At 33.9% G+C, this 25849-nt stretch overlaps 2 protein-coding genes and 1 pseudogene across 2 annotated transcripts; 2 read left to right on the top strand and 1 right to left on the bottom strand.

Annotated features, from left to right (window-relative positions):
• Positions 1–3978: 3978 nt before the first annotated feature.
• Positions 3979–7965, top strand: LOC116191950 (RNA-binding KH domain-containing protein PEPPER-like). Its single transcript, XM_031520315.1, has 6 exons — positions 3979–4454; positions 4876–5131; positions 5498–5646; positions 5721–5984; positions 6525–6719; positions 7488–7965. Exons 1-6 carry the CDS (start codon positions 4050–4052, stop codon positions 7662–7664), a joined length of 1446 nt encoding a protein of 481 aa, XP_031376175.1. The 5' UTR covers positions 3979–4049; the 3' UTR covers positions 7665–7965.
• A 1276-nt stretch (positions 7966–9241) lies between these two features.
• LOC116191951 (tetratricopeptide repeat protein 1-like) lies at positions 9242–12930 on the top strand. The gene is made up of 5 exons (XM_031520316.1): positions 9242–9712; positions 10442–10621; positions 11283–11409; positions 11569–11682; positions 12462–12930. The coding sequence occupies exons 1-5, from the start codon at positions 9419–9421 to the stop codon at positions 12575–12577; spliced, it is 831 nt and encodes a 276-aa protein (XP_031376176.1). The 5' UTR covers positions 9242–9418; the 3' UTR covers positions 12578–12930.
• A 7419-nt stretch (positions 12931–20349) lies between these two features.
• LOC116191947 lies at positions 20350–25715 on the bottom strand (annotated as a pseudogene).
• Between the last annotated feature and the right edge of the window lie 134 nt (positions 25716–25849).

Below are 25849 nucleotides of genomic sequence, written 5' to 3'. Positions count from 1 at the left end.
TACTTTTAGATAATATCATTAGTTTTATTTGATGATAGAATAAGAAACTCACAGTCTATCAAAACTTTTAAACTTCATTATTTGCTTGTGCGCCTTTGTTGTAATCGATATTCCATGTATTAAGAATTTTTTTTTTTGATAATGAGGGTGTTTAGGTTTCTCTCGACTAATCCCACGGTCCACGTGAACACCATACAAACCCACGGGACACGTTAGTCCGGCCACAGGCTGTGCAGGTAGTCTAATAGGGAGTATTCTCCTACATGATGTCCGAGGCGTGATTTGAACCTGGGACTTCCCCTTGGTTGTCACACTCTTTAACCACTAGGCCAATCTTATTGGGTTCCATATATTAAGATTTATAAATTTAAACACTTTTAGATAAAATGACCAAGTCACTTGGATTAAAGTTTTACTTAATTAAGTTTTTATACGATTAGCTATGATACTTAATCTTTTTTAAATTAATTTTATGTTTATATAAGAATAAATGATTATTTATTTTCTTAAAATAATGAATATTTATTTGTTAACGATATGGTAATAAATGATTGAATATCTTTTCACGCATTTTTGAATATTTTCTTTATAATATATATAGTATATTAACATAAAAATTGGTAAAGATTTTACCACTTTTCCCATATATTATTTTGATACTTTTCTACCCCTATTAATGCATTGGTTACTACTTTATATATATACTAGCTTTTTTTGTGCCGTACGTTGCACGAATTTGTTTTCATATATCTCTATATAATTTATTATGGTAATTATTTATATTTTCAAACACCAATTTTCTCATTAATAATAATAATAATTTTTAATCATTAATTTTAATTTACAAATAATAACCTTCAATAATTTTTATGTTATAAATTAGTAAAGTAATTATTATAATAGTAATTTCAAACTAATTATTTCAATAAGTATGTGTCATATTTTAAAATAAACTACATAATTTTTTTTTATTTTTATATTGCAATAAGTTGATATATTTAAATCATCTTGTTAGTCTCTTACATGATTTATTTTAATAATTTTATTTCATTAATGAGGATGCCATTTATTGTTAAAGAAATCAATAGATTTACTTTTATAACCTTATACTTTTAGAAAATTACTCTTCTAACCCAATTATTACACGGGTTACAACTTTATATATATATATGGTATTATTTTTAATGCAACAACCTGCACTTCGTTGCGAGTCTATTCCTTTTATAGCTATACAGATTTTAAGTATTAAATGATGTTGTAATTCTTTTTACGAAATCTAAACATCTATATATCTAGACAATCTCTAATTATTTGTGTATTCCAATACAAAAAATAAAATTATATATCCATAGTTCTATAATTTTTTAAATATGTTCTTTTTACATAGACTAACTTAAATTTGTTAACTGGTCGCCATTAGAGTAAACTAATTATTTCAATAAATATGTATCATATTTTTAAATAAACTACATAATTTATTTTTATTTTTATATTGCGTCAAGTTGATATATTTAAATCATCTCATTAATCTCTTACGTGATTCATTTTAATAATTTTATTTCATTAGTGAGGAAGCATTTATTGTTAAAGAAGTCAATAGATTTACTTTTATAACCTTATACTATTTAGAAAATTACTCTTCTAACCCTATTTATTATGCGAGTTACAAGTATATATATATATGTGTGTGTGGGGTATTATTTTTAATGCAGCAACCTGCACTTCATTGCGAGTCTATTCCTTTTATGGCTATATAGATTTTAAGTATTAGATGATGCTGCAATTCTTTTTACGAAATCTGAACATCAATATATCTAGACAATCTCTAATTATTAGTGTATTCCAGTGCAAAAAATAAAATTATATATCCATAATTCTAAAAATTTTCTAAATATGTTCTTTCTACATAGACTAACTTAAATTTGTTTAACTGTTCGCCATGTTCCCTTTGGTGAAAAGACTTAATCCATCATTATCTCTGGTATTCCTTTATATTTAAAAGTTGCTGCCATCATCTCCAATGGACACATGGAAGCAGAGACAATCTAAACTTGCTACTATGGCTTCCCTCCAAAAAGTTGTTACTCAGATTTCTTAGGGATCATATTGTTAAAGTTACTTGGCGTCGTGCTATCTGGTTTAGCCATTGCATCCCTAAGCATAGTTTTATCTTGGCTTGCCATATGTAATAAGCTCTCTAGCATGTAACCCAAAAAAATTTAAATATGTAATCCGCAAAAAAAAAAAAGCTCACTAGCAGTGACAGAACATTTGCCTGGGGTGGTCCTACCTCAAATTGCTCTAGCCTATTATGTTTAGTTGCCTTGAGAGTTGAGAGAGGAGATAATCTCTTTTTCCGGTGTACTTCTGCGAAAGATATTTGACAGAGAGTTTTGACCTTCTTGAAGCTAATAGAGCTTTTAATAGTTTGAATGAGTAATCATGTTGAATTGTTGAATTGAAGGTAAATCTACTCATGTCATAATTAAGAAGTTTGCATAAAGCCTCAATCTACCGTATTTGGAAGGCCAGGAATGAGAGGTTACACGAGGTCTGTACCTTGTGCTTTTCGTGTCATGTCGTGGATTATTTAGGGTGTCAAGTTCAGGTGTTTGGGCAATCCACACGTTGAAAGGGGCATAAAGACTCCTTTTCAACAGAAATTTCTGTGTTTGTGTGAATGTTTACGTTATGTTTTATGGAGTGCTTGATGCTTATTCAATTTATCTTTGTTGTCTCCTTTGTTTAAGGATTTGTTTTTTTTTAACCTTAGTATTCGAAATTGCAATTGAATCCCAACTAATTCAGTCGAGTTAGGTCGACCCACGAAGGGATAAAATTTTCATAACGTGTATAGAAATATTCACAACAATTCAAACTCGAGATTTTACTTAAAATGAATAAATATCAAATTACTTGAATCAATTCACGTGGTATAAGAATTTATTTTTACTCTCGACGGGAGTGACTTAGGCCGCCGAGGACCTTGTAATTTGACTTGTATCATTTCTTTAGTAATAAAAGCATTTTTGTCCTTATCCCAAAATGGGGTACATTGGTTATTTCCATCCTAGTGACCAATAACGATTGATAGTATATGCCCTAACTTTCATATTCGAATCGATGATGACGACTTATAAAATTTTATCCCATATGTCTCTTTGATAGATTCCTTCATCGAATTGTATCGTACAAATTGCCAACCATAAAAGTAACTCTTCTTCATATATATATATATATATATATATTTATTTATTTATTTCTGATGTGTGTAATATATATATATATATATCTATAAGTAACTTTTCTTTATATCTTATTCTTCTGGGCGGGGACGTGCACAGATATCGGATCTATTCGGAACCGGTTGGAACCTACCATTTAAAGTAGAGTCTGGGTAACTCGTATTGAAAATATGGTAGGTTCCGAATATTAAAATACGGAACCGGTAAAAACTAATTCGGGTTCCAATTTCGATTCTTGCATATTAGGGTACCTATAACTGGAATCAGAATCGATACCCGAATCCGGATAATAATTTTTTCATTATATATATAGTTATATTTAGATATTCTTATATTTAAAAAATATAATCCTAATTTAAAAAAAAATAAATTTATGTCAATATTCTATTTTGCATGATTACGAATTATAAATGAGATATTTTTAATTTTATTTAGCGAGACAAAAAAATTTACATTATCAATAAAAAAACCCGAAACCCATAGTATAATATAGGTTTTAGGACCCAATATGGTAGGATTCGGTTTCAAAATTTTACGGTGTAGGCTATTGGAATCTGTCCCTTACTTTTGGGCAACTATTTCAACAATATGTAAATAGGGAAATTTCTCTTAACTACCCGGAAAAAGGTAAATTTCTCCCCAAGGCCAATGGGCCCAGAACTCATGAAGCGTGGAGCACACGCGCCCCAATTCCAAGCTTTAAGCCCACTAACGATTTTTCCCAAATCGGAAAATCTTTAAAGCCCTAACCCCTCCCCTCCGTTTCCCTTTCTATTCTCTGCCGATTCTATCAGTCTTTCTCCGATGGCCAGCGGCGAAGCCACCGTCAACGGCTCCGGCTACGTTCCTGAATACACTATACCCCCTGCCTCTTCCTTCGACGACGCTGCGGCTAACCTAATTGTCCCTTCCCATACGTCAGCTAGTGCAGTAGAAACCGCGATCGAGACAGCGCCGTCGGATTTTCAGCTGGCTGCTCCGGCTGGTGAAGCGACTCCAGCCTCGGCTTCGACGGCCGGGCCGGGGACCAATGGCAGTGATAAAAAGTGGCCAGGGTGGCCTGGGAACTGCGTGTTCAGGCTGATCGTGCCAGTTCTGAAGGTCGGGAGCATCATTGGACGCAAGGGAGAACTGATTAAGAAGATGTGCGAGGAGACTAGAGCTCGAATCCGCGTACTTGATGCCCCCGTCGGAACTCCTGACCGCATTGTAAGTCTTCAAAATTTGCTCTTTCTGCTTTCTTTGGAAATTAGAGAAACCCTAAATTGGTTCTGCGCTGGCTCTTTATGAGCCTTTAGTTATTGTAAGGCTGAAGAGATCATCTTTGGTGCTTTTGAGGAAGAAAGATGGATTTTGATCATATGATTAGGCCCATTGTTGCGACTTAACTTTACTTTTGGGTGTCCACTGGGAGATTTACCACTGAGTTTGTTTTCCTGCAAGTATCCTTGAATCTCGGCAGTAATCGAAGCAAGGAAAATGGTGTATATTGAAATTATGATGTGTTATGATCAGCGATTTACTTGGATTAGATGGAAGGAAAGAGGGTCTGAAAAAATTCGGCTTTTTGTTTGAGAGTTTATACGAGGTTTTTGACACAGTATAGTGAATTGCTCCCTTTGATTTTTAGGTACTGATATCGGGAAAGGAGGAGTTAGAGGCACCACTGTCCCCTGCAATGGATGCTGTAACAAGAGTGTTCAAACGCGTGAGTGGATTACCTGAGAGTGAGGGTGATCCTAAAGCCGCTTCTGCGGCGGCTGCTTTTTGTTCGATCAGATTCTTGGTGGCATCTACCCAAGCCATCAATCTAATTGGAAAGCAAGGTTCGCTTATCAAGTCAATACAGGAGAACACTGGGGCTTCTGTTCGGGTATTACCCGAAGGTATGCTTTTGATTGCATGTATAAGCCTTCTGTGATGGTCTATTTTTTTAAATTATTAATTTTTATTTCCACTTTGCTGTTTAGTATCTGCTAGCATACCTTTGCTGCATCTTGGAAACTTTGTCCAGTAATAAACATGACAGTCATACTCTATATGGGGCTGTGGTGTTGCAGATTTCATTTTGTATTCGTGATTTCTGCTCTCATGGGTTTTGATTGCTAACCACTGTAGTTTTTACGCATGTTGGAGGCATTTTGTATCTCTAGTCATTGAAGCGCTCAACTGTTTTTTTTTTACCGAATGCTCTTAGATTATTTGCTCTCTGTTTTTGGCATATGACCTTGAATTATTCTTTTTTCTTCCAGGAGACTTGCCATTTTATGCCTCTGCAGATGAACGGATTGTTGAGATACAAGGAGAGGCCTCTAAGGTTCTTAACGCCATAGAAGCAGTGGTGGGACATTTGAGAAAGTTTTTGGTTGATCATAGTGTTCTCCCTCTCTTTGAGAAGACTGTGAGTAGTTGAGCTCGTTGGTTTTTGGTATTTATTTTCTGCAGCATATGTTACTAATATTTGCTTCTTATCAGTTCAATGCAGCGGCTCAGGCCCAACAAGATCGACCGGCAGAGACCTGGAGTGATAAGTCATTACCACCTCCAGTTGCTCAAGTAGGGTTCGGTGGCACTGATTACTCGCTCCCAGCAAAGAGGGAACCACTATATTTGGAACGGGAAAGTCGATTAGAGACCCAAATCGCAACATCTGGGGTTTCACTCTATGGACAAGATCCTGCACTTTCTGGAATTCGTTCTTCTAGGGTTGGCCGTGCAGGTGCTCCTATCGTGACACAGGTCAGTAGTTGCAATTTATGATACCTCTTCACAACTGCATTTATGATGAGCCCCTATGCCTCGGTATTCCTTTTTTTATTTTATTTTATTTTATTTTTGTATATAGAAATGTTAAATGTGTGTAACGTATCCATGCACAGCTAAAGTTGTTCTCGGTCTTAAATCCATTCCGAATTGTCAGTTTTCGACCGGGAACTGTCCTGGTTCCCAAATCTAAACCTCATTTACTAGTTGATCAAGCTGAGTTAAATAAGTTATGTCTACATAGTATATGACAAACAGTATAATTGAAACAATTGAATATCTCTTATAAAGAAAAAACATAGTATATGGATCTTGTCTGGTTACTTCCTCTGACCTGGTCTGAGTGATCAGCTGTAAGCATGTTACTCAATGGCCTGCGTTTGTGATAAACTGTCATTGAGGTGGATAAGGATAAAAATAATATCAACTGCATTATGTTCTTGTAGTCCGTTCCTTAAATCCAATATAACCATAATAAAGTGTTGCTTGATTAACTCTATTCTTTCCCATTTTCAGGTCGCACAAACAATGCAAGTACCATTGACATATGCTGAGGACATCATCGGTATTGGTGGAGCTAGTATTGCATACATTCGTCGTACTAGTGGGGCAATCCTAACTGTTCAAGAGAGCAGAGTGCTGCCCGATGAAATAACTGTGGAGATTAAGGGCACTGCTTCACAAGTTCAGACAGCTCAACAATTGATTCAGGTAACTGCATTTTGCATGAATTATATTATATATATTACTTTTAAGTCGAAAAGACTGGGAAATGAAACTAGATCCCATCCCTCCCCCCCCCCACCAACACCCAACACCAAACAAAATAGTATATTATCCACTTGCCTTGAGCAAAGCAGGTATCAATTCCTGAAGTGGTTCATGTCCGACTTGCGTAATTATCTCTATCGTGCTTGGATGTGCTTGTAGTTTAATTGTATGCGCATGAACTTTTTGCTGTGACTGCCTTGAGGGCAGTAGAGTCAATAGCACGGCGAGTTGAGGGATGGATCCAACTTGACTGGCAAATTTAGAGGTTCAAACTTGGCTCAAGCTCATCTTATTTGTGCTTGATAGACTTGATCTTGGCTTTTTTCAAGCCCAGTTTCTTTAAAAGAGTCCCATAACAACGTTGAATTGAATCTTGAGTAGAGCTTGACCTCAGTGTGTAACAAATGGACCTCGAGCTTATGTTAGGTTCATTGGATTTGAAAATAACTTGTAAAAGGGCGTTCTATTCGTAATTCTGATGATCTGAAAATTGTATAAGCACTAGCTCACTAATAACTTCAATTAGGTATTGTCTATGTCAAGCTCAACATTTTCCAAGCTCGAGTTCAATTAAGCTACTGCGATTGAGCTCTAGGAGCTCATTGTGCTTTCTCCCTCGCAGTTTATTTCATGTTTGAAGGGTATCATTTCTTGACGGGGAAACACTGATTACTAAAATGAACATTGCAAATCTCTTCATCGCTGCAGGAATTTATAAGCCGTCACGCAGAACCAGTTACAAGCACCTACGGGAAGGTGGACCCGGGTCTGAGGTCATATTCTCAGTTGGGCGATTCATCATACCCCTCATCAGGATACTCATCACAATCATACGGCGGGTATGGTTCCTCTAGTCTAGGAGGATACAGCAGCTTCAGGCTTTGAAATGCTAGAGCAATACCTCTGGCTTTTCAGACTTCCTGTAATCTTGAAACTCAGCCGAGAACTCTGTAAAGTTACAGAAATTAGTTCATGTTTTTTTTCTTTTTTATTTAATCGATGATGAGGATGGTCATTAGTATTACGATTTATATACATGCGGTGCCGTCTGATGCTTGCTGTTTCAAGTTAGAACCAACGTGGTAGATGGATGCCTCAGTTTCCAAGTTGGAAGGCATTTGTGCTTTGGTATGGTTGTGTTGCTGATTCTAAAACTACTGAAATAAAATCATTTGTTAATTTCGAAGAATAATTGTCAATTTCGTAATCATCCTAGTTGTTTGGACACTAATTTAAAATTATTGGCTTAAAAAATGAATGCCTCAGTTTCCAAGTTGGAAGGCATTTTGTGCTTTGGTATGGTTGTGTTGTTGCTGATTCTAAAACTAACTGAAATAAAATTGCTGAATAATAATTGTTAATTTCGAAGAATAATTGTCAATTTCGTAAATCAACATAGTTGTTTGGACACTAATTTAAAATTATTGGCTTAAAAAATGAAAACTATTTGATTCTTCGACTCTACCTTGGAAGTTCCTCCATAGGTGCGCTCGGGAAAACACCAAATCATCGAATTGAAAATCCAACAAAAAAAAAAAAACGCTGAATTAGTCGAACTGATGCTAGTCTAATGGAACTTCTTCTTTTTTTTTTTGGGGGTCAAAATGCCATTTTGTTAATGACTTAGAAATTTATCCGTGCGAAACATGGCTTAATGTGTGCAAGAAGTCTATATGTGTTGTTTTTTTTTTTTTGGGAGCGATTAATAATAAGTGAAATATTGTATTTCAATTCCTCTTTTTAATTTTAAATGGATCATAATTAAACTGAAAATAGAAACTTTTAACTGAAGTAATAGATAAGATTATTTCACGGAAAAAGTAGTATAGATTATGCTTAATATTATTGATTGAGATTCACCAATCAAACCGCTTTAATTACAATTATTTAAAAAAAAGATAAAAAAATACTAAATGATTGAAATAAAATTCACCAAAATAATTGAAATAAGTTTTCGAAAAAATAATTAAAATATAGAACATCAAGAGATTAATTGGCTTGAATTTTATGATTCACCTCATAACAAGTGCAATGGACCGAGTCGAATACCTATTTACCTTTATGCATGTTTTAATGTATTTTTAAAAAATATGGTTAACCGGTTAACCGAATTGCAAAAATCATTTACACTCTCTTAAAAATTTTCCTAATAAGGTGGTTACGGTACATACCTCTGAACCGAACCGAACCGCAGGTAGGATTCGATTCGATCTGGAACGGTTTTCCAAACCAAATCGAACCATACCCATCCTGGTTCTCCGTCTTCTAAACTGTGATTTGACTCCCTAAGCAAATAATAATAAAATTAGAAAAGAAAAAAGGAAAAACCGTTTAGCTCTTACGAACCGGAATTTCTGTGATGACCCATCGAACCGGAATAATTAGTGCGTCCCAGTCGCCATTCGTCTAGACCGGTGCGTCTTGTAGCTGCCCTTCTTCTTCTTCTTCCTCCTCTTCGAGAAAATTCATAAAATTGCAGAGAGAGAGAGAGAGAGAGAGAGAGAGAGAGAGAGAGAGAGGGTTTTGATCATTGGGATTCAGCTTCCATTCATTCATTTGGAAGCTCAGAGAAATAGATTGTCGGTGCTCAGAGTACTGATCTGATCAGCCCCGATCACCACCGTTGCCTAAACATCACCATGGCAGTGATAGAGCCAGAGCCGGAGCCTGAGGTCACTCACCAGAGTGAGCCGAAGAACGTGGATCCTTCCGTGCTGTCGACGAGCGGGGACCCCGACGCCGCCTCAGACGGCTTCCAGACCGCCAGCGAGAGCGGCCTTGACTCCGACAGGGACGACGGGGATAACGAAGACGGCAAGGCTGATCCTCAACAGCAACCCGGAGGTAACCTACCGGAGACGCATTCGCCTTCAGAAAGCGCGCCCCCTGTTACGGACCCTGCGGCGAATCCACTCGATGATGCTTCAATCCAGGTCGCTCTCTCCTCTCGACGCCTTGATTGGTCGTCTGCGTGCTTGTGATTTTGGTTTCCCTTGGTATCTCCTTTTTTTTTTTTTTTTTTTTTTTGCTGCCTCTATATATACAGTATTTGGTGGTTTAGTTAGGTTTGCATTGAAAATCGAGTCGAGTGTATTGAGGTTGCTGGTGCATCTGAGCTATGATAGGAGATGGCGGTGATTGTGAATGCAGCGAGGATTACTTCTATCAACTAAAGGATAAATTTTTAGTATTTCTAAGGGAAGTTGAATGGGGAAGTCCTGTTTAAAGAGGTGGAAGCAAGGATTTTGTGCCGACATTCCTGTGCTTGTGTTCGAGTCGTCTTGAATCTACATTACGTTACTCTATGATGGATTCATTTCGTGCAAACCTCATTGCTCTAGACTTTCTTTTGGCATTGTTTCCCAAAATTGAATTTGTTTTCGCTAATACAAAAACCAAGGTGGTAGAGCATTTTGTGTCGATCTCATTCTGTAGGCAGCAGTCTCAGGGTAATAGGCTCGAAGATTATAATTGGATTGCTTACTTGTAAATACTGTGAGCAAAGACTAGTTGCAATAGATGCTCCCCCCTCTCTCTATCTAAAACTATGAAGATATGTATGCTTCTATGTGTGATTTATATATATGTGTATTACAGGATGTGTGTGTACATTTCTTACTGAACATTGAAATCATCTTGTTTGTGCACTGTTTCTGGAGCAGGATGCCTTAGCAAAATCCAACAAAGCAAAAGTCGAAGGCAATAAACTATTTGGAGTTGGACAGTATGAAGAGGCGTTGTCAAAGTATGAGCTGGCTTTGCAGCTCGTGCCGGAGATGACCTCATCAGTGGAACTACGATCTATATGCCATGCAAACCGTGGTATCTGTTTTTTGAAGCTCGTAAGTTTCCATTTCTTTTTTGAATACTTTAATATTGTTGCCGTTGTAATTGGGGTGAAACTATTTACTGCACCTGATACTTGTAGACACTTTTAGTTCTGAGATGCTTGATCGTTTTTTTTTTTTTAATATATAATTATTATTACTTTGGCCGACTGTTAAGAAGAATAAATGGACATAGATTTGCCTATGGTAATGTTACATGGATGTTGCAATAACTTGATCACGTTTTGATTGGTACATTCACTGGTTTGGTGGCTCCATTAGTTGGCCTGCACATAGTGTGTATTTGCATCAAACAAGTACTCAAGAGGTATGGCATAGCTGGTCTAGTTGAGTTGAGGATACTGGAGATGAGACTAATGGGATAGCTAATGACCGCTTTGAAACCAGGCTTTCTAGACCACGGCATAAATCCTCACTTTGGCATTTTCTGTTGGCACTGCTGACCAATTTTATTCAATGTGTAACCTATTTACCCATTGGTTCCGCTCTTCCTCAGCCTTGATTTGTTTGCTTCTCAAGTTTCTCTCTGATGGTATCTATCTACTGTGTTCTATCTCCACTACGTTTATTTTCTTGTAAAACCATTACATCTTTCAATTGATTAAGCCTATCTATACTTGACACTTACAGTATTTTTATTTTTGCTATTTACCAGGGAAAGAATGAGGACACAGTCAAGGAGTGCACAAAAGCTCTGGAACTGAATCCTAAATATGTGAAAGCTCTACTGAGAAGAGCCGAGGCTCAGGAAAAGATTGAAAACTTTGAGGAAGCTATTGCTGGTAAGTTTTTATGATTTCTTATGTTGCATCTCATAGTGAAAAATCCTGTTCCCTTAAGCGTGCTCATTAGGTTCTCGTTGTCTATGACTTGGTATGCCTGAGTAAATTGTGTAACCTCTCTTTTCTCTTTTTGGGTATTATTTTCATTGGCATTTCCAGATATGAAGAAGATTCTAGAATTGGATCCTTCCAATGATCAAGCAAGGAAAGCTATATACCGCCTGGAACCACTTGCTGCTGAAAAGCGAGAAAAGATGAAGGAAGAGATGATCGGTAAGCTCACTAAATGCGTTCTTGGCATTTTAAGGGATAAATGATCTGCAGCTGATTAACCTTTTGGCAGGGGCCCTCCATGGGAGGTCTTTTGATAGAATTTATCAACAAATGAATTTCTTACGATCCAGAAAATAACCTGATGAAAAATCCAGAGTGTCATTCAGAGGAAGGGCATATGTGTGGTCAACAAATTGGTGAAAAATAATTTTATTACTTGCCCAACATTATATCTTGAACTTAGGATCTAATGGAGTGGATCCTTTTTTTTTTTGGAGAGATGAAGATGAAGATATTCTTTTATGCTTTGCCCCCTAAATTGGATATGTTGGCATTTTAAAAGATTGGAAAAAACAGTAGTTTAAAGAGTGTTGATTTCTAGCATCGGAACTTTACCCTGTTTTGGGTTTTTTGTCTTTACTTTTCATAAATTCAGAGAGAAGCATAATTCTATTTATTTATTATGATCCGAAGTTTGGGGTAATTTTTCTTTTCTTCACCCTTATGTTTCTATCATCGGAACTTTAACCTGATCTGAAGTTCTCAATTATTAATTACACTATAATACTACGAATTGCATATTTGTTAAATAGATAGATCAAACTCCAATGCCAATCCCTCATATATTTGACTATCTGTTGATAAAACCAAACCCAAAATGGGACCACCATTCCGTCATCATGATTCTAAGCCATTCGACTGAAGTCATTTCTTCTCTTTAAAGTTCATTAGTGCCTTCTAAACATGGTCTAATAGCTTCCATATTAATTTTGATGCAGGAAAGTTGAAAGAAATGGGAGACTCCTTGTTGGGTCGCTTCGGGATGAGCGTTGATAATTTCAAAGCTGTTAAAGACCCAAACACGGGCTCATATTCCATTTCGTTCCAGCGCTAGTCCTATTCGTGCCTGCACATCTCTTGATGGAAGGCCTGCTGAGCGAGTAGGTCAGGCTCGAGGACAAAGATCGGGGGAAAGTTGGAGACTCTTCCAGTATATGAAGTGGAATGCTATTAGGTGAACTATTGAATTATACGGTTGATTTTGTGAATAGTGTCCGACATTGGTCGAGTCCATTTAACTTGTGATTGAGAAACATTTTCCGCTAGTTTCTTCTTCTTGTTTGATGAATGCAAGAAGCTTGTACTCGAGTTCTTTTTTTCAAGGCCACAAACAGATTATCCATTCTAAGTAGCATGAACAATTTTCTGAGATTTTGGAATATATGCATATGTAGAACTTGATACAAACAAATTCGGGCAGCGGTAGAGTCTGAAATTTCTTTGATCAGACTTCTTGTGCGCTGTTGAATACAATTGGATGCTTGTCCGGCATTATCTATCGTCGTTGTGTCTATTTTCTCGGTTCCGTTAAATAAGCTGGAATTACCATGGGCCGGAATTGGAAAAGGATTGATGAAGTTCACTCTTATAGCTTGTTTTGTTTGGATAAGGAGGGGGGGAGGGGAAGGGAAGGGAAGGGAGATAGAGGGAAAAGTGACCCTCGTTTTCATTTCTTCATCATATTAACATAGTATTTTCGTATGGTGTATTTTCTTACGTATGTATGGAGTTCATTTGTCATTTCTTTTGTAAATGTACGAGTCCATTTTACACGTCAAAAGGAAAAAATAAACAAACATTAATTAAACGGCTTATTTACAAACATTAATGCAAATATATTGAATTTAATATTTAACTAGCAAAAGTAACCGGCACGTTGCTACGGATTTATTTCACAAAGGAGTTGAATTGACAATAAGATTTAGATGAACTCTGTTTGTTGTAATTTATGAACTTTTTATCTTCCTTTTTGTTGTATATCCGCCTCCTATATTTCTTATTTTCGATTATCACATTTTTATTTACTATAGATACAAAATAACATTGAAGTAAATTACTAACTAAAATACAATGCCGAGAATATAAAATAACTGATTAAAATATTATCTATGGGGACTAAAGAGGTTTTCGCATGAATAGAAGTTAGTATTGTTTTTTTATTAAAGAGTATTCTATGGAGTTTATTTCAACCTAAGAACTATCTTAGTAATTTTACGATTCCATGGTGCATATTTTATTTTTTTCTTATAATTAATTATTAAAGTGCAAGAATGAACACAAAATGGGAAGAAACGCACTCAGTAGTACTTGTTTTTAATCTAATATACATATGTAAAAGAGAATTTGTGCATTTAATGAACTGCATTAATATGAATAAAAATATAATTAATTTGAATATATGAATAGCTATATATAAATTTTTATGGTGGACATGTACAATATTACATCTATAAATTTTAATAATTATTATTAATGCTCAGAGTAGAAGATTATCATAGAAATATTATAATTGATAACGGTAATTTAAAAAATAGTTAGCGATTTTTACAGATTATTTTATAAAATATACGGAATATTCTTAACCCAAAAATAAAAACTTTTTAAATTTTTTTTACTATATACAGAGGAATAAAAGGAGTAAATAAAAATTTACAAGTTAGAAGATCAACTTACTTATAAAACTTACTACTATATAATGAAGTAGAAGTTGCGTGAATGGACTAACATTTTTGTTGAGATTAAAGTATTAGGTACTCTATCACCAAAAGAGAAAAAGTACTAGGTACTCTTATAATTAATTTTACGTACTTTTATGTTTTATAGTTATAGAATTAGTATGATAATGAAACAATAAAAAGTACATACAATATCAATATATTGCTTGAAAAAATTGTTATATTTAGTATTAAAAAGGTAAAATCCGTGCATCACATAAGTCATTAACCTAGCTTTAAAAGTCTAAGCGACTGTTGAATATTATTAAAAATAATTAAATGAAAAAATTCAATTAGTTTTTGTGATAGAAACTGAATCTTATATCTTAAACTATTATTTAAGTAAAAGTTTGGTTTTTGTAACTATATCCTCATTTATAGTATGGTTAAAAGATTGAAAATATCCTTTATTCTTAATTTAAGTATCAATAATCTATAATAAATGAGAGAAGTTGACTCAGAATTTTTATCTCTTTCTTTCTTTCTTTCTTTCTTTCTTTCTTTCCATGTGTTTGATTTCTTTGTATTTTGTTATCTCCTCTTCCGACTTCCTAATCTCACGCTTTACCATATTGTTTTTGTTTCTTTTTCAAATATTACCTTCAACTCTTACTTTTTATTTTATAACTAAGTTTTCCGTACTCTTTCAAATCAATTTATCCATCCATGAGCGTATTTGGAAAAGACTATTGAGTTGTTGCACAATATGTGCGGGTGGAGTATAGTATACTTTAATTAAAAGATAAATTATTAAAATTGGAATAAAAATGCATAGGAAAATTAGGGGTCAAATTATAACAAAGCTAAGAAATTTACACTATATGTAAAAGTATAAGATGTTTCTTCAATTTTCATTAATTCAAAAATACTCTTGTACACTCGTGACTTTTCATTGGACCATTTCAGATTCGTTACTTTTGGTCCCATGCTTGCATAATGCTTATATTTAATATTCCAAAAATACCATTGCATTTGTACCCTTGTGATTTTTTTGACATTTTTTCCTCACATACATCTCAATCGAGTTAGCCTTTTAGCATGTACATTTGTCCTATTTTTTCATATCGATTTATAATTTCAAAATTTCATTGTATCATATGTTCGTTGCCCAACAATTTCATATAGTCTTTGTCACCTGCACCTTTCATGCTTTCAATGGTAAAAATAAAATGAGGTGTTTCTCCAATTTTTCTTCCCATTTTGCCCATACTTAAATAATGATATTACAAATTTACCCCTTTACGTAATTAACAAAACCAAATTAATTCTTGAAATCATCATATCTTTTGGTAAATGTCAATAATTCAAACAGTACAAGTGAAACAAGTTCTCAAACAACATTTCAAGAGGCCCTTTTAGGGCCAAACGAAATTCATACATCATGTAATTTTTTATTTTTATTATAAAATTATATCTTCTTTAATATAACAAAAAACTATAAAAATTCGACCGGACAAAATAAAGAGAAAGCTATAATTTAATAAGAAAATAAATTTAATAGTTAAAGTAGTATAGATAAATTTAAGCATCAAATAATATTTCATATTTTAGTAAATATAATTTTCTAGTGAAATGATATGATTGTTAAAGAGATGTGACTATTTAAAGAGTTGCATTTCTTTCTACTATATGTACCTTTCAATTTTCAAATAGACATATAAAAAATCATTTCAACTCCCTTCTCCCTGTAAAACATTTCTCTTGGATTAGTTCATTAAGGAGTCTCCAAAGAGTCCGATGTTGTTGCCTGAAAATCTCATGGTCATGTTCTTATATTTCAAAAAGTATTTTATTTCTCATGAGATAACTATTCCCTTATAATTTATAGATACTTTATAGATTTTTAATACATAATATTTGCAGTCACATATGTTCTCAAGTAACCCTATATATCTTGTTCTTCATAGATTTACTCTTTTTTCTCCGTACACTTGGTCACATTTTCATAGGAAATAGGAAATTGAGCGGTGGGGGCCTTTGGTTGACAATCTCCGCTGTCCACGACCTCGTCAGAACTGGTGGTTACCTTCAACGAACCACCACCAACCAATATGCCTTTCTCTTTTATTCTTCAATCCCATAAATATGCTCTTTATGTATGTATATGTAATTATTTATTTTTTTAGAATTTATAGATTTTAAGTTTAACTTTTGAAACAAAAATATTCAAATTACTGGAAAGGCTATATTTTTAAATATTAACAAATATTTTTATTTCTTTGGTACTTATCCCAAATGAAAATTGAGAAGAAATTGAAATTAAATACGAGTTACACACAAAAGAAGATTAGTAATAACAAATCATTACTTTTGAGGTAATTTTTCTTTATAAAGAATTAGAATTAAAACCAATAAGATTTGTGCTCGCACTACGTGCAACTTAATTTTACTATCTAATTAAGGGTTTTTGGGAGAAAAAAAGTCACACCAACTACTTTCGTTCCCCATTATAATAGTATAGATTAGACGATCTTTTTTTTGTTATTTTGTTTCTCTCATTTTCCTTTCACAATGTTAACTCATTTTACTCTTTATAATCATGATTTTATCCTAATTTCTACTAAGGCCTTTTATATTAGTTTAACAATTATTATATGTGCAAGACAACAAGAATGTTAAATTACTAATATACTTAAAATGAATGTTTATTACAATTTCTTTTCGGTTAAACATTAGCATTGAATATTGCTTCCTTATTTTGTTTCGATTAACTACTTCAAAAGTCTAACAAATATATAATAGTCTGGTAATGTGCAATATTAAGCTTGCGTTTGGTTTTTGAGTTGGATAAGTGATCCAACTCAACTTGATTTTGTGTAATGATTGTAAATGTTGATAAATATATTGATGTATGAGAATATATATATATATATATATATGTATATATAGAAGTGAAAGTAGAAGAAAAATTTATTATTAAAAAATTTAATTTAAAAAATGATTATGAAAATCATGAGTGAGAAAGTTTAATTAAATGGAAGTTTAAAATAGTTAGAAAAAAGTATGATTGAAAAAATATTATTAAATGAAAGAAAAAAGACAAAAAAATAATTATTATATTATTGAATTTGGGAAAGAATAGAGTTGCTTCGGATAGAATTTGATTATAATCCAAAAAATAAACAAAAAGATTATACCTTCACTTCTTATATTAACTGTAACTTTAAAAGGTAAATCGATTTGATTTTGGCGAAAAATTGAATTAATTACTTATAATTTTTGATATTATCAATTATGTTTTATTAAAATCTAATGCAGTGGGTACCGAATGCAGTTCATCTTTACAACTGTGTTAAGACCATTTGTTTTATTCAATCTAAATTTTTTGGCAACGGTAGTCAAGCCCGAAGTTTCAGTCAATATTATATTGAAATTGAAAAGCTCGATAACTGTTGTCGAAATAGATAATTGAACCAGACTATGGCATCTGAAATGGGTCCATTCAACGTAATTAAAATCTTTCATATGAGGAGCCCATGAACTTGGCCCATATGCTAGAGCTGAAGACGTTATCCATATGAAGGCTCTTTGTCCTCCTGCATTCAGTTATTTATTTTCTTCCCCATATGCACCATGGTATTGGGAAGTACAATAAGCCCCAATTAATCAGGTTCAGTTGAGTCGACTCACTAAGAAAAACAAAGCAGGTGGTGTGAGCCTACCGCGGCGCCCATTAAGCTTTGCTATGACTTTTTATATTGATCTCACTCATGCATCAGGCCAATCGATGCCATCACTGCCCCTCATCGAACATATGCTGATTAATTTCCCTACTAATGACGCAATTCTGATCCTAGTATCTGATTCAAGCGTGACCTATCCGAACAATTCCTCACACATTAAAAACCTTCTCCTGATGCCGATGGACACATGTTTGTGGCAATATATATATATATAAAATAACTAAAACCCTCAAAATACACGTAAGATTTTGTATATCAATTAATCTCCGGTCAACTCCCCGACCCATGGAACAACTCCCCAACCAGACAGCCACACCGCTTCTGCAACTCGGAACCCCACCAGGCATCACGGGACCTTATTGGTGCACTGTCTCCTCAAGCACAGCCTGGAACAACAGCAATTAATGTATTACTGGAGTGCTGCATATTGGTGCACAGCATAATAGCCAAATCAATTCATCCTGGTTTCAAGTTTCAGAAAGCAGATTCCACACCTCTCCAAAGCTGAGACACAGGCATCACTACTTGGTTTAGAATGTGCTCCCAAATTCTTACAGCTAAGGGGAAAGGGAATCAGAGCGCATCCTAATTCTCTACTACTATTACTATTGAAGATAAGTCATTATAATAGTCGTTATTGTCAGCGCTCAGCTTAGTTAATACAATATTTAAGCCATTTTATGCCATTAGCACGTAATCTACACCTTCCTGTGTTGATTCAACTTGGTATACACAATAATGTATAACATTTTTGAAGATTTATACATGTATTTTATTCTCGTCTTTTTCTAGCACAATAAATTATTAAAAAATGTGGTTGTAATATTTATATTAATTGACATTTGTGAATATTGGTCTATTTGTCTATATATATGCCTCTATATCTATATATCTATATATATACATATGAAAGTTCTACTATTTCATGTGATGTCAGGGATGGTACAATTCGAATTCTTTCACGACTGTGATTCGTTTTTGTTTATTTTTATTATATTTAATAAATTTATTTTACCTATAATATATTATATTCGACTTTTGATGAATAACAAAATGAAATCAATAAGTGCTTTATATTGTTGTTTCGGCAAATTAAATATTTATTTTTAGCTAATAAAAATATAAATTTTCTTCTATATTATTTATATAAAATAATGTAATAATATATACATTATTTAATGATGAAGTAAATAATAGTATTATAAAATAATCTAATACGTAAAATTTTATTATATTTTAATAAATTTATTGTAATTATAATATATTCTATTCGACTTTCAATGAATAAAAATCCGAAAGGAATAAGTGCTTCACATTGCTATTTGTTTTTTTATGCAAATCAAGTATTTTATGTTTAGCATATAAAATTATAAAGTTTCTTCTAAAATTTTTATATAAAATAATGCAATAATGTATATATTATTTACCAATGAAGTATATAATAATAATTTTTATATAAAATAATGCAATAATGTATACATTACTTAACTATGAAGTAAATAATATTAATATATAGGCTCACTTTTTCTCTAAATTTTATTGTACAAAATAATAAACTTTAGTTAACTTTGTCACTTTTACTTATTTCATAGTTAAGTAATGTATTGATTTTAAATTATTTTATTTGATTTTTAAAATTGCTTATCATTATTTTGAAAAAAGGATTTTTAAAATTTAATTAATCACTTCTTGGATTTTTTTCTTCTTTGAATTTTAAGAATTCTTCTGAGAAAACTGAATTATCTTCTCCCTTTATTGTCTTAATGATTTCTACTGTTAAGTTCCTTAAATTGAAACTACTATGAGTTTTTTAAATTTTTAAATTTTTATTAATCAATTTATAAAATTACATAGTGTTAACAATAATGAAAAATAAGATGATGGTGCCGGTGCGTAGCACCGGGTATCATACTTATATATATATATATACACACATATCCAGCATAAAACATTTGCAAGCAACCTTCATTGATTTGGAGCCATGCAGATCCAAGTTCTAGTCCATACTTGTAAGTCTTTGAATTGTATTGCATGAGCTGATTTTTCTCTTTCTTGCAAGTCTAATATAATTTTGTTTCTTCTTTAATTCATCTATTAAAAAATTTCACGTCTATAATATAAAATTAGACCTTCAATTATCAAGAATTGCCAATGACATTATTATATTGTGCCACGTGTCCTAATTAATCCGTTTTTTTATTGGACGGATCATGAGAAAATACAGTTTACAGATACTTGGAAATCGCATGCATCACATCTCGATTCATCTTTAATTCACCGGCTTAATGTTCTAGATGTTTATAGATCCCTCCATTTAGTCTCTACACTCTTTTTTTATTTTCCTTTTTTATTTATTTTTGCTTCTAATCAAAATGAATTCAAGATGATGATGATGATTATGATAATAACAGTAGTAGCAGTAGGAGCAGTAATAATAATAATTATAATAGTATAGTAATAATAAATTCCTCATGTAAACTGAAAGTTACATCATTTTAACCAACCGACTACACCACAGGGCCTTGGGAGCTTCATCAAATTACAGAAACCATAGACTCCTCACTTATCCCCCAAATAAAAGGGAAAAAAAAAAAGGAAAGGAGAAAAAGAAAAGGGGACTTCTCACTAAGGAAGAAGGGATGGATACAAAGTTGAAATTCAACCAGAGAACTTGATGACCACCCAAGGAAACATTAAGAAAAAGAAAAATCTACAGTAACTGAAGCGCGGCCCAATCGACTACAACGTTTGAGAACATAATTAACCGATGTGGGGCTTTTTGATACGATCTTCGATTGTTCTCATGTAGTGATCATCTCCATCCGAACACCATAGGAGTGAGGTTAATATTCTAGAAAATCCGGGCTTTCCCACAATTGATTAAACTCCAACGCGGTTGGCGTTACATGCTCATAGGGCTCTGTGGGTCATTTAGAGCTGCAATTGCGGTCTCGATTTTTGCTTTTAGTTGTTCTTTCTCCTCCTCGTCTGCCTGCAAAAACAAGAACAATTCTTGTTCATTTACCAAACCTTTTTTTTTTCCCTAGTTTTTCCCAAGGGGATTACAGAAGCACTTTAATAATTAGAACTCTATTAATCATTTCATCACCTATGGGACACCTCCAACCTTTACGGGGGGGACCCACCTTATGAAAAAGGTGGATTTGGCGATATATAAAGTCAGTAATCTTCAATTAGGTTGATGCTAGAAACTTTCGCTATCATGACACTTGAAATGATACTCATCTTACGGTATGCAGTTATTGCTAGATGAATTATATGTGCATAAGATGCGTCTAAAGAAAATTGTATGATACAATTGTTTGAAACGAATGTACGATCTCTCTTTAAATTGTATCGTAGATTATTCATAGTTATGCAGATGCAACTTGCAAGTGCTCACTGCTGTATGTGGCAATAATAATGGATCCATATATTTAATGATTAGTTTTATAAATTTTAAGCAAGATCCTACCAAATTAAGACACATGCTAGCTAGCTAGGCTTGCAATAATGAATGTAAAAGTCCAGTAGAGGCTCGACATCCTATAGATTTGTTCTTGCAATTATGATGGCATCTTTAATAAGAACATTTAAAAATCAAAGTTTTTGGGTAGGGCCCAATAAGATATTCCAAGAGATAATTGAATTTCACAATTAGAGGCTAATATTGCATTTTATAAATATTTTAAAATATATATCTTTCTCTCAGCAATGAAACCCACCGTCCAACTACAGCCACAAATAGCAAAATGATTACGATTAAAATAATTATAATCCGTGAACCACGTGGTTGGTAATAATATAATTTAACTTTATATATGCTAGAAATAGAGACAACAAACCACAGAGTGATTCAATTTCCATTATGTATGACTTTTTGTTTTTGAAGACTAGAGCAAATTATAGAGATCATTAATTCACATGAGCTGGTGTGAGTTGGATCAGTTTCTTGTCTTCTTTGGTTAAAATGATGATGACCTTTCGCTTTGGCAAACAGTTAACCTCTAATGAAATAATTTCGAAAATTATCATGTTAATTGAAAGGAACATGGGTTTTGCTTTACTAGAGAAATATGGGTGTGGTCCTAGAATGTACGAATTAATATGGTAAAATAGAGTGGGAAAAAAAATGAATGGTGGCCACGAGAATGAAACTATGAGTTACAATATACGGAAAATAAATCACGAGATGTGATAGAATCAACAAATAAAATATTAATTGCAATACATTATTTTCTTTTTTGGTGTGAACCCTGATATCTGAAAGTTCAATTGGATCTCGACTAATTCAGTCGAGTTAAGTTAAGTTGACTTACTAAGAGGTACGTCTCTTCCGGCGTGCATTTTCTATAATCACAAGGACTGAACAGTCAAGTTGGAGCCATACATGGTTTTTCCCTACTGAAAATGTGGTTAGAACCAAATTCACGCTTGAGATAAGACAGTTTTGATCAATAATTAAGTTGGGAGTATTCCGTATTCCCATTGAAAATTAATATTTAAAAAAACATGCTGAGTGTATGTTATGTGGAAGTGGGAAAAGGACACCGCGTTTGGGAACCCATTTTTCAATTATAAAAATGATCCTCATCCTATTATGAAATTACAACATTTTGATCACGTTTTTATTAGTTTTTTTCAATTCCCACCAGCTCCCCCGTGTGGAATATATATATTATCTTATACGAATCATTTCTTATATGAAAGAAGAAAGTTGAATAGATGGTATGGTACAGCTAACAACGCGTGATTACTAAGGTTGCCTTAGGATTCGGATTCGACAAGGCTTTCGAGTCTTAATTGAATATTGATTTCATCTTTTGTACACAATTTTCTAATATTTTTTTCCTTGCTTTGGTGTCCATAATATCACAGCAGCTCAATCCTCGAGAAAAGCATAAGATTTTACTTCAAAAATTTGGATAGAACTTGAAAATAAAACCAACTAGGATACCAAAGTTTCTACTGGAGGCAACAATTTTTTTTCTTTTCTGTGTATAGTATCCAAAAAACTGGATACTATAGTACACAGGACTATTAAGGGGATAAATCTTAATGGATAATCAGCCCACTAAGGGAATAATTTTAGTATAAGTCATTCACAAAGTTTGAATTCGAGACTTTACTTAAAAGGAATAAATATTGAATTATTTGAATCAATTGATTGGAGGCAATAATTAATTAATTAAATGAAAAAATATATTATTTCACTGATATACGATTGGAAGGGGCAATTTATTAAATTAATTAATATTGAAAGGTGAAAATGAAAAATCAACAGGGAACAGGATCGCAATATATCCGCTTTATTAAAGAAGTCCCATCTGTTTTCTACTACTTAAGGACCCACCCTCCCAATTTCCATTCCCTGTATGAACCAAAAGCAACCAAATTGGCAGATGGCATTTGCTTGCTGCATTTGCTTGGCTGAAATTTGGCTTTCTCTGACTGAATTCTGCTGGACAGTACTGTGAGAAAGATGGGTTTGGCCTATTTCTCGTCTATATCGGCTTCTCGCGGTTAATTTATATCTGCGATACATGTGATGAAATTGCGCTGCCGGAAATGATGATAATGACATATGGACAGAGATTTTTAGGGTTAGTTTGATTTAGAGTCAAAGTATGTTTTTCTTCGCTTCGCTTAATTTATTTTTTATTTAATTCAAATATCACAATTATTAGTTTTTTTTTTCTTTTTCTATAATTTTTTTATCGTAATTATCATTTAATTTAAATTTTTAATACTAAATTATCTTAACTATCATTGCATTTTTTCATAATTCAACAACACAATTATTACTTTTTTATCTCATTTCTCAACTCCATTATTACAACCCTACTCAAATATATATATAATATATATATATAATTAATTACTTTTTTACCAACATATTTATTGGCCTTTTACCCATTTTAATTGGAATGGAGTAAATTTCAAATCTAACTCTATTATCAAACGGATCCTGACTTTTCATGTCATGAATGTATAGATGGTATCTAAAAAAAAAAACGGACTAATTGTTTCACGTTTTTCCAGCTAGTTGCCTAACTAGACGATGGATTCACTAACACGCTTGTCTAAAAGTGGACATAGAATTGCATTGCCAAGTTTTTTCCCTATATGTCTATGTATATATAATCTATAAACAGGAGGTACGGGCCATTTGTTTTATTTAAGTGTATTTACCTATAAATATATATACACCCATAAAATTGGGCAACAAGGATTGATGAATTATGATTATTGATAAACCTAATTAATTGATTAGGTGGCCTAGCAAAATTAAAATATCCATTATCAACATTATTATCTCCAGCTGGTAACATGCTTGTCTAAATGTGGACGTAGATTGAATGGCCTACTTTGTTTTCCCTTTTGTTATAACTAAACGACCTATATATATATGTCTATGTATGTATAATCTATAAAAAGGAGGCACGGACCATTTGTTTTATCTTTTAATATTTATTGTATCTATTTATATTATATATATATATACCCATAAAATTGGGCAACAAGGATGGATGAATTATGATTATTGATATAAACCTAATTAATTGATTAGGTGGCCTAGCAAAATTAAAATACCCATCATCAACATTATTATTGTCTCTTTGGAAAAAGCTGATCTCCAAAACTGGGGACAATAGGTTTGCTTTGATATTGCACCACATTTTTAGCTCCGATCTAGTGATATTACAGTGACGTCGTATTCGAGAGAAGTCTCGTCAAAAAGAGAGCATGGGACACACAAATGTTTTATGGAGAGATAACCCACACAGACCCCCCTATAAAGAGAGAAAAAGAATCGAATCTGAATCGAAGCGAAGTGAAGTGAAGTGAAGGAAGTGAACTAACCTCGATGAAGACAGTTTTGGAGAGCGGCCGGAGAAAGCGGTGATGTTGGCAGTGATGATCTTGAGCTTTAAGGACTCGAAGACCTCGCAGAGCTTAACCATTGTGTCTGTCCTCTTGCTGCACGTCAAGCTCACCACCACTGTCCTCTCCCCCATGTATGTCACCCTTAGCTGCACCCCACACACGACATCCATACATCATTGACCCCAACCAAAATTATTAATCGCTCAATTAACCCAATCATTGCCATTAAAATAATCAGCAAAGTGAATTGGACTATTTACTTCCCCCATTTGTCCGGCTAATCAATCTATATTAATCGTTGTGTCATCAGAGACAGATGTCTGATCGACGAATAATTACGTGGATAATGATGATTGTGAATACGGGCGTTCCGGTGAGAACGGGCCCAGGCTAGCTCTTGTAGCTGGTAATTGTCCGATTATGCGCTGAATGAACTGTGGAAAATATATTGATTACCACTCAGAATGTTTATAAGGGGGAATCTGTGCGTCCGTTGTGAGTTGTGAGGTAAGTTTATATTTTTTAAGCACTCAGTGTTACACAGCCAAATTGGCTGAGTGACACTCACCGAATATTTGTTCCGCACCGTGGATCAGTTAGTTCAGTGAAGAAAGAGATGGAGGGAGGGAGAGAGAGAAGACTCACTTCAAGGTCTTCTATGGGGGAATTCGGGATCCACCGCCGAATCATAGCCCAGTTGGTCGGTCCTCTTCTTCTTGGATCTCAGGTAGAGGGGGAGGTCGTGGTCAAAGTCAACGCCGTAGACGTCCCCGCCCAGTCCTCCGGTGTTGTGGAGAGTTCCGGTTCCCCCCACCCTCCAGATCCATGATCTGACTGTATCCTCCTCTCCTGCTCGTGCAGCCTGTATGTAGTCGATCGCGTCCTTAATGATCGACGCCTTGTCCATCTACACCAGACGGGAAACGAAAACAGTCACCATGGTTGTCGAAGCAAGCATACATAGTTACGTGGGTCCCACACGGTCGGTGACTCTATGTGGTCCTTGACGGGGATATGATACATATGTTACTGATGTAAGTG

The sequence above is a fragment of the Punica granatum genome, unplaced genomic scaffold, assembly GCF_007655135.1.
Source record: "Punica granatum isolate Tunisia-2019 unplaced genomic scaffold, ASM765513v2 Contig00635, whole genome shotgun sequence".
Taxonomy (NCBI): Eukaryota; Viridiplantae; Streptophyta; class Magnoliopsida; order Myrtales; family Lythraceae; genus Punica; species Punica granatum.
This window is presented reverse-complemented; position numbering and strand designations above follow the sequence as displayed.

Coding starts and splice junctions, on each gene's coding strand:
- LOC116191950 (XM_031520315.1), top strand. CDS start 4,050: ATGGCCAGCGGCGAAGCCACCGTCAACGGCTCCGGCTACGTTCCTGAA. Junction 4,455..4,875: donor TCGGAACTCCTGACCGCATT/GTAAGTCTTCAA, acceptor TTTGATTTTTAG/GTACTGATATCGGGAAAGGA. Junction 5,985..6,524: donor GTGCTCCTATCGTGACACAG/GTCAGTAGTTGC, acceptor TCCCATTTTCAG/GTCGCACAAACAATGCAAGT.
- LOC116191951 (XM_031520316.1), top strand. CDS start 9,419: ATGGCAGTGATAGAGCCAGAGCCGGAGCCTGAGGTCACTCACCAGAGT. Junction 9,713..10,441: donor TCGATGATGCTTCAATCCAG/GTCGCTCTCTCC, acceptor TTTCTGGAGCAG/GATGCCTTAGCAAAATCCAA. Junction 11,683..12,461: donor GATGAAGGAAGAGATGATCG/GTAAGCTCACTA, acceptor ATTTTGATGCAG/GAAAGTTGAAAGAAATGGGA.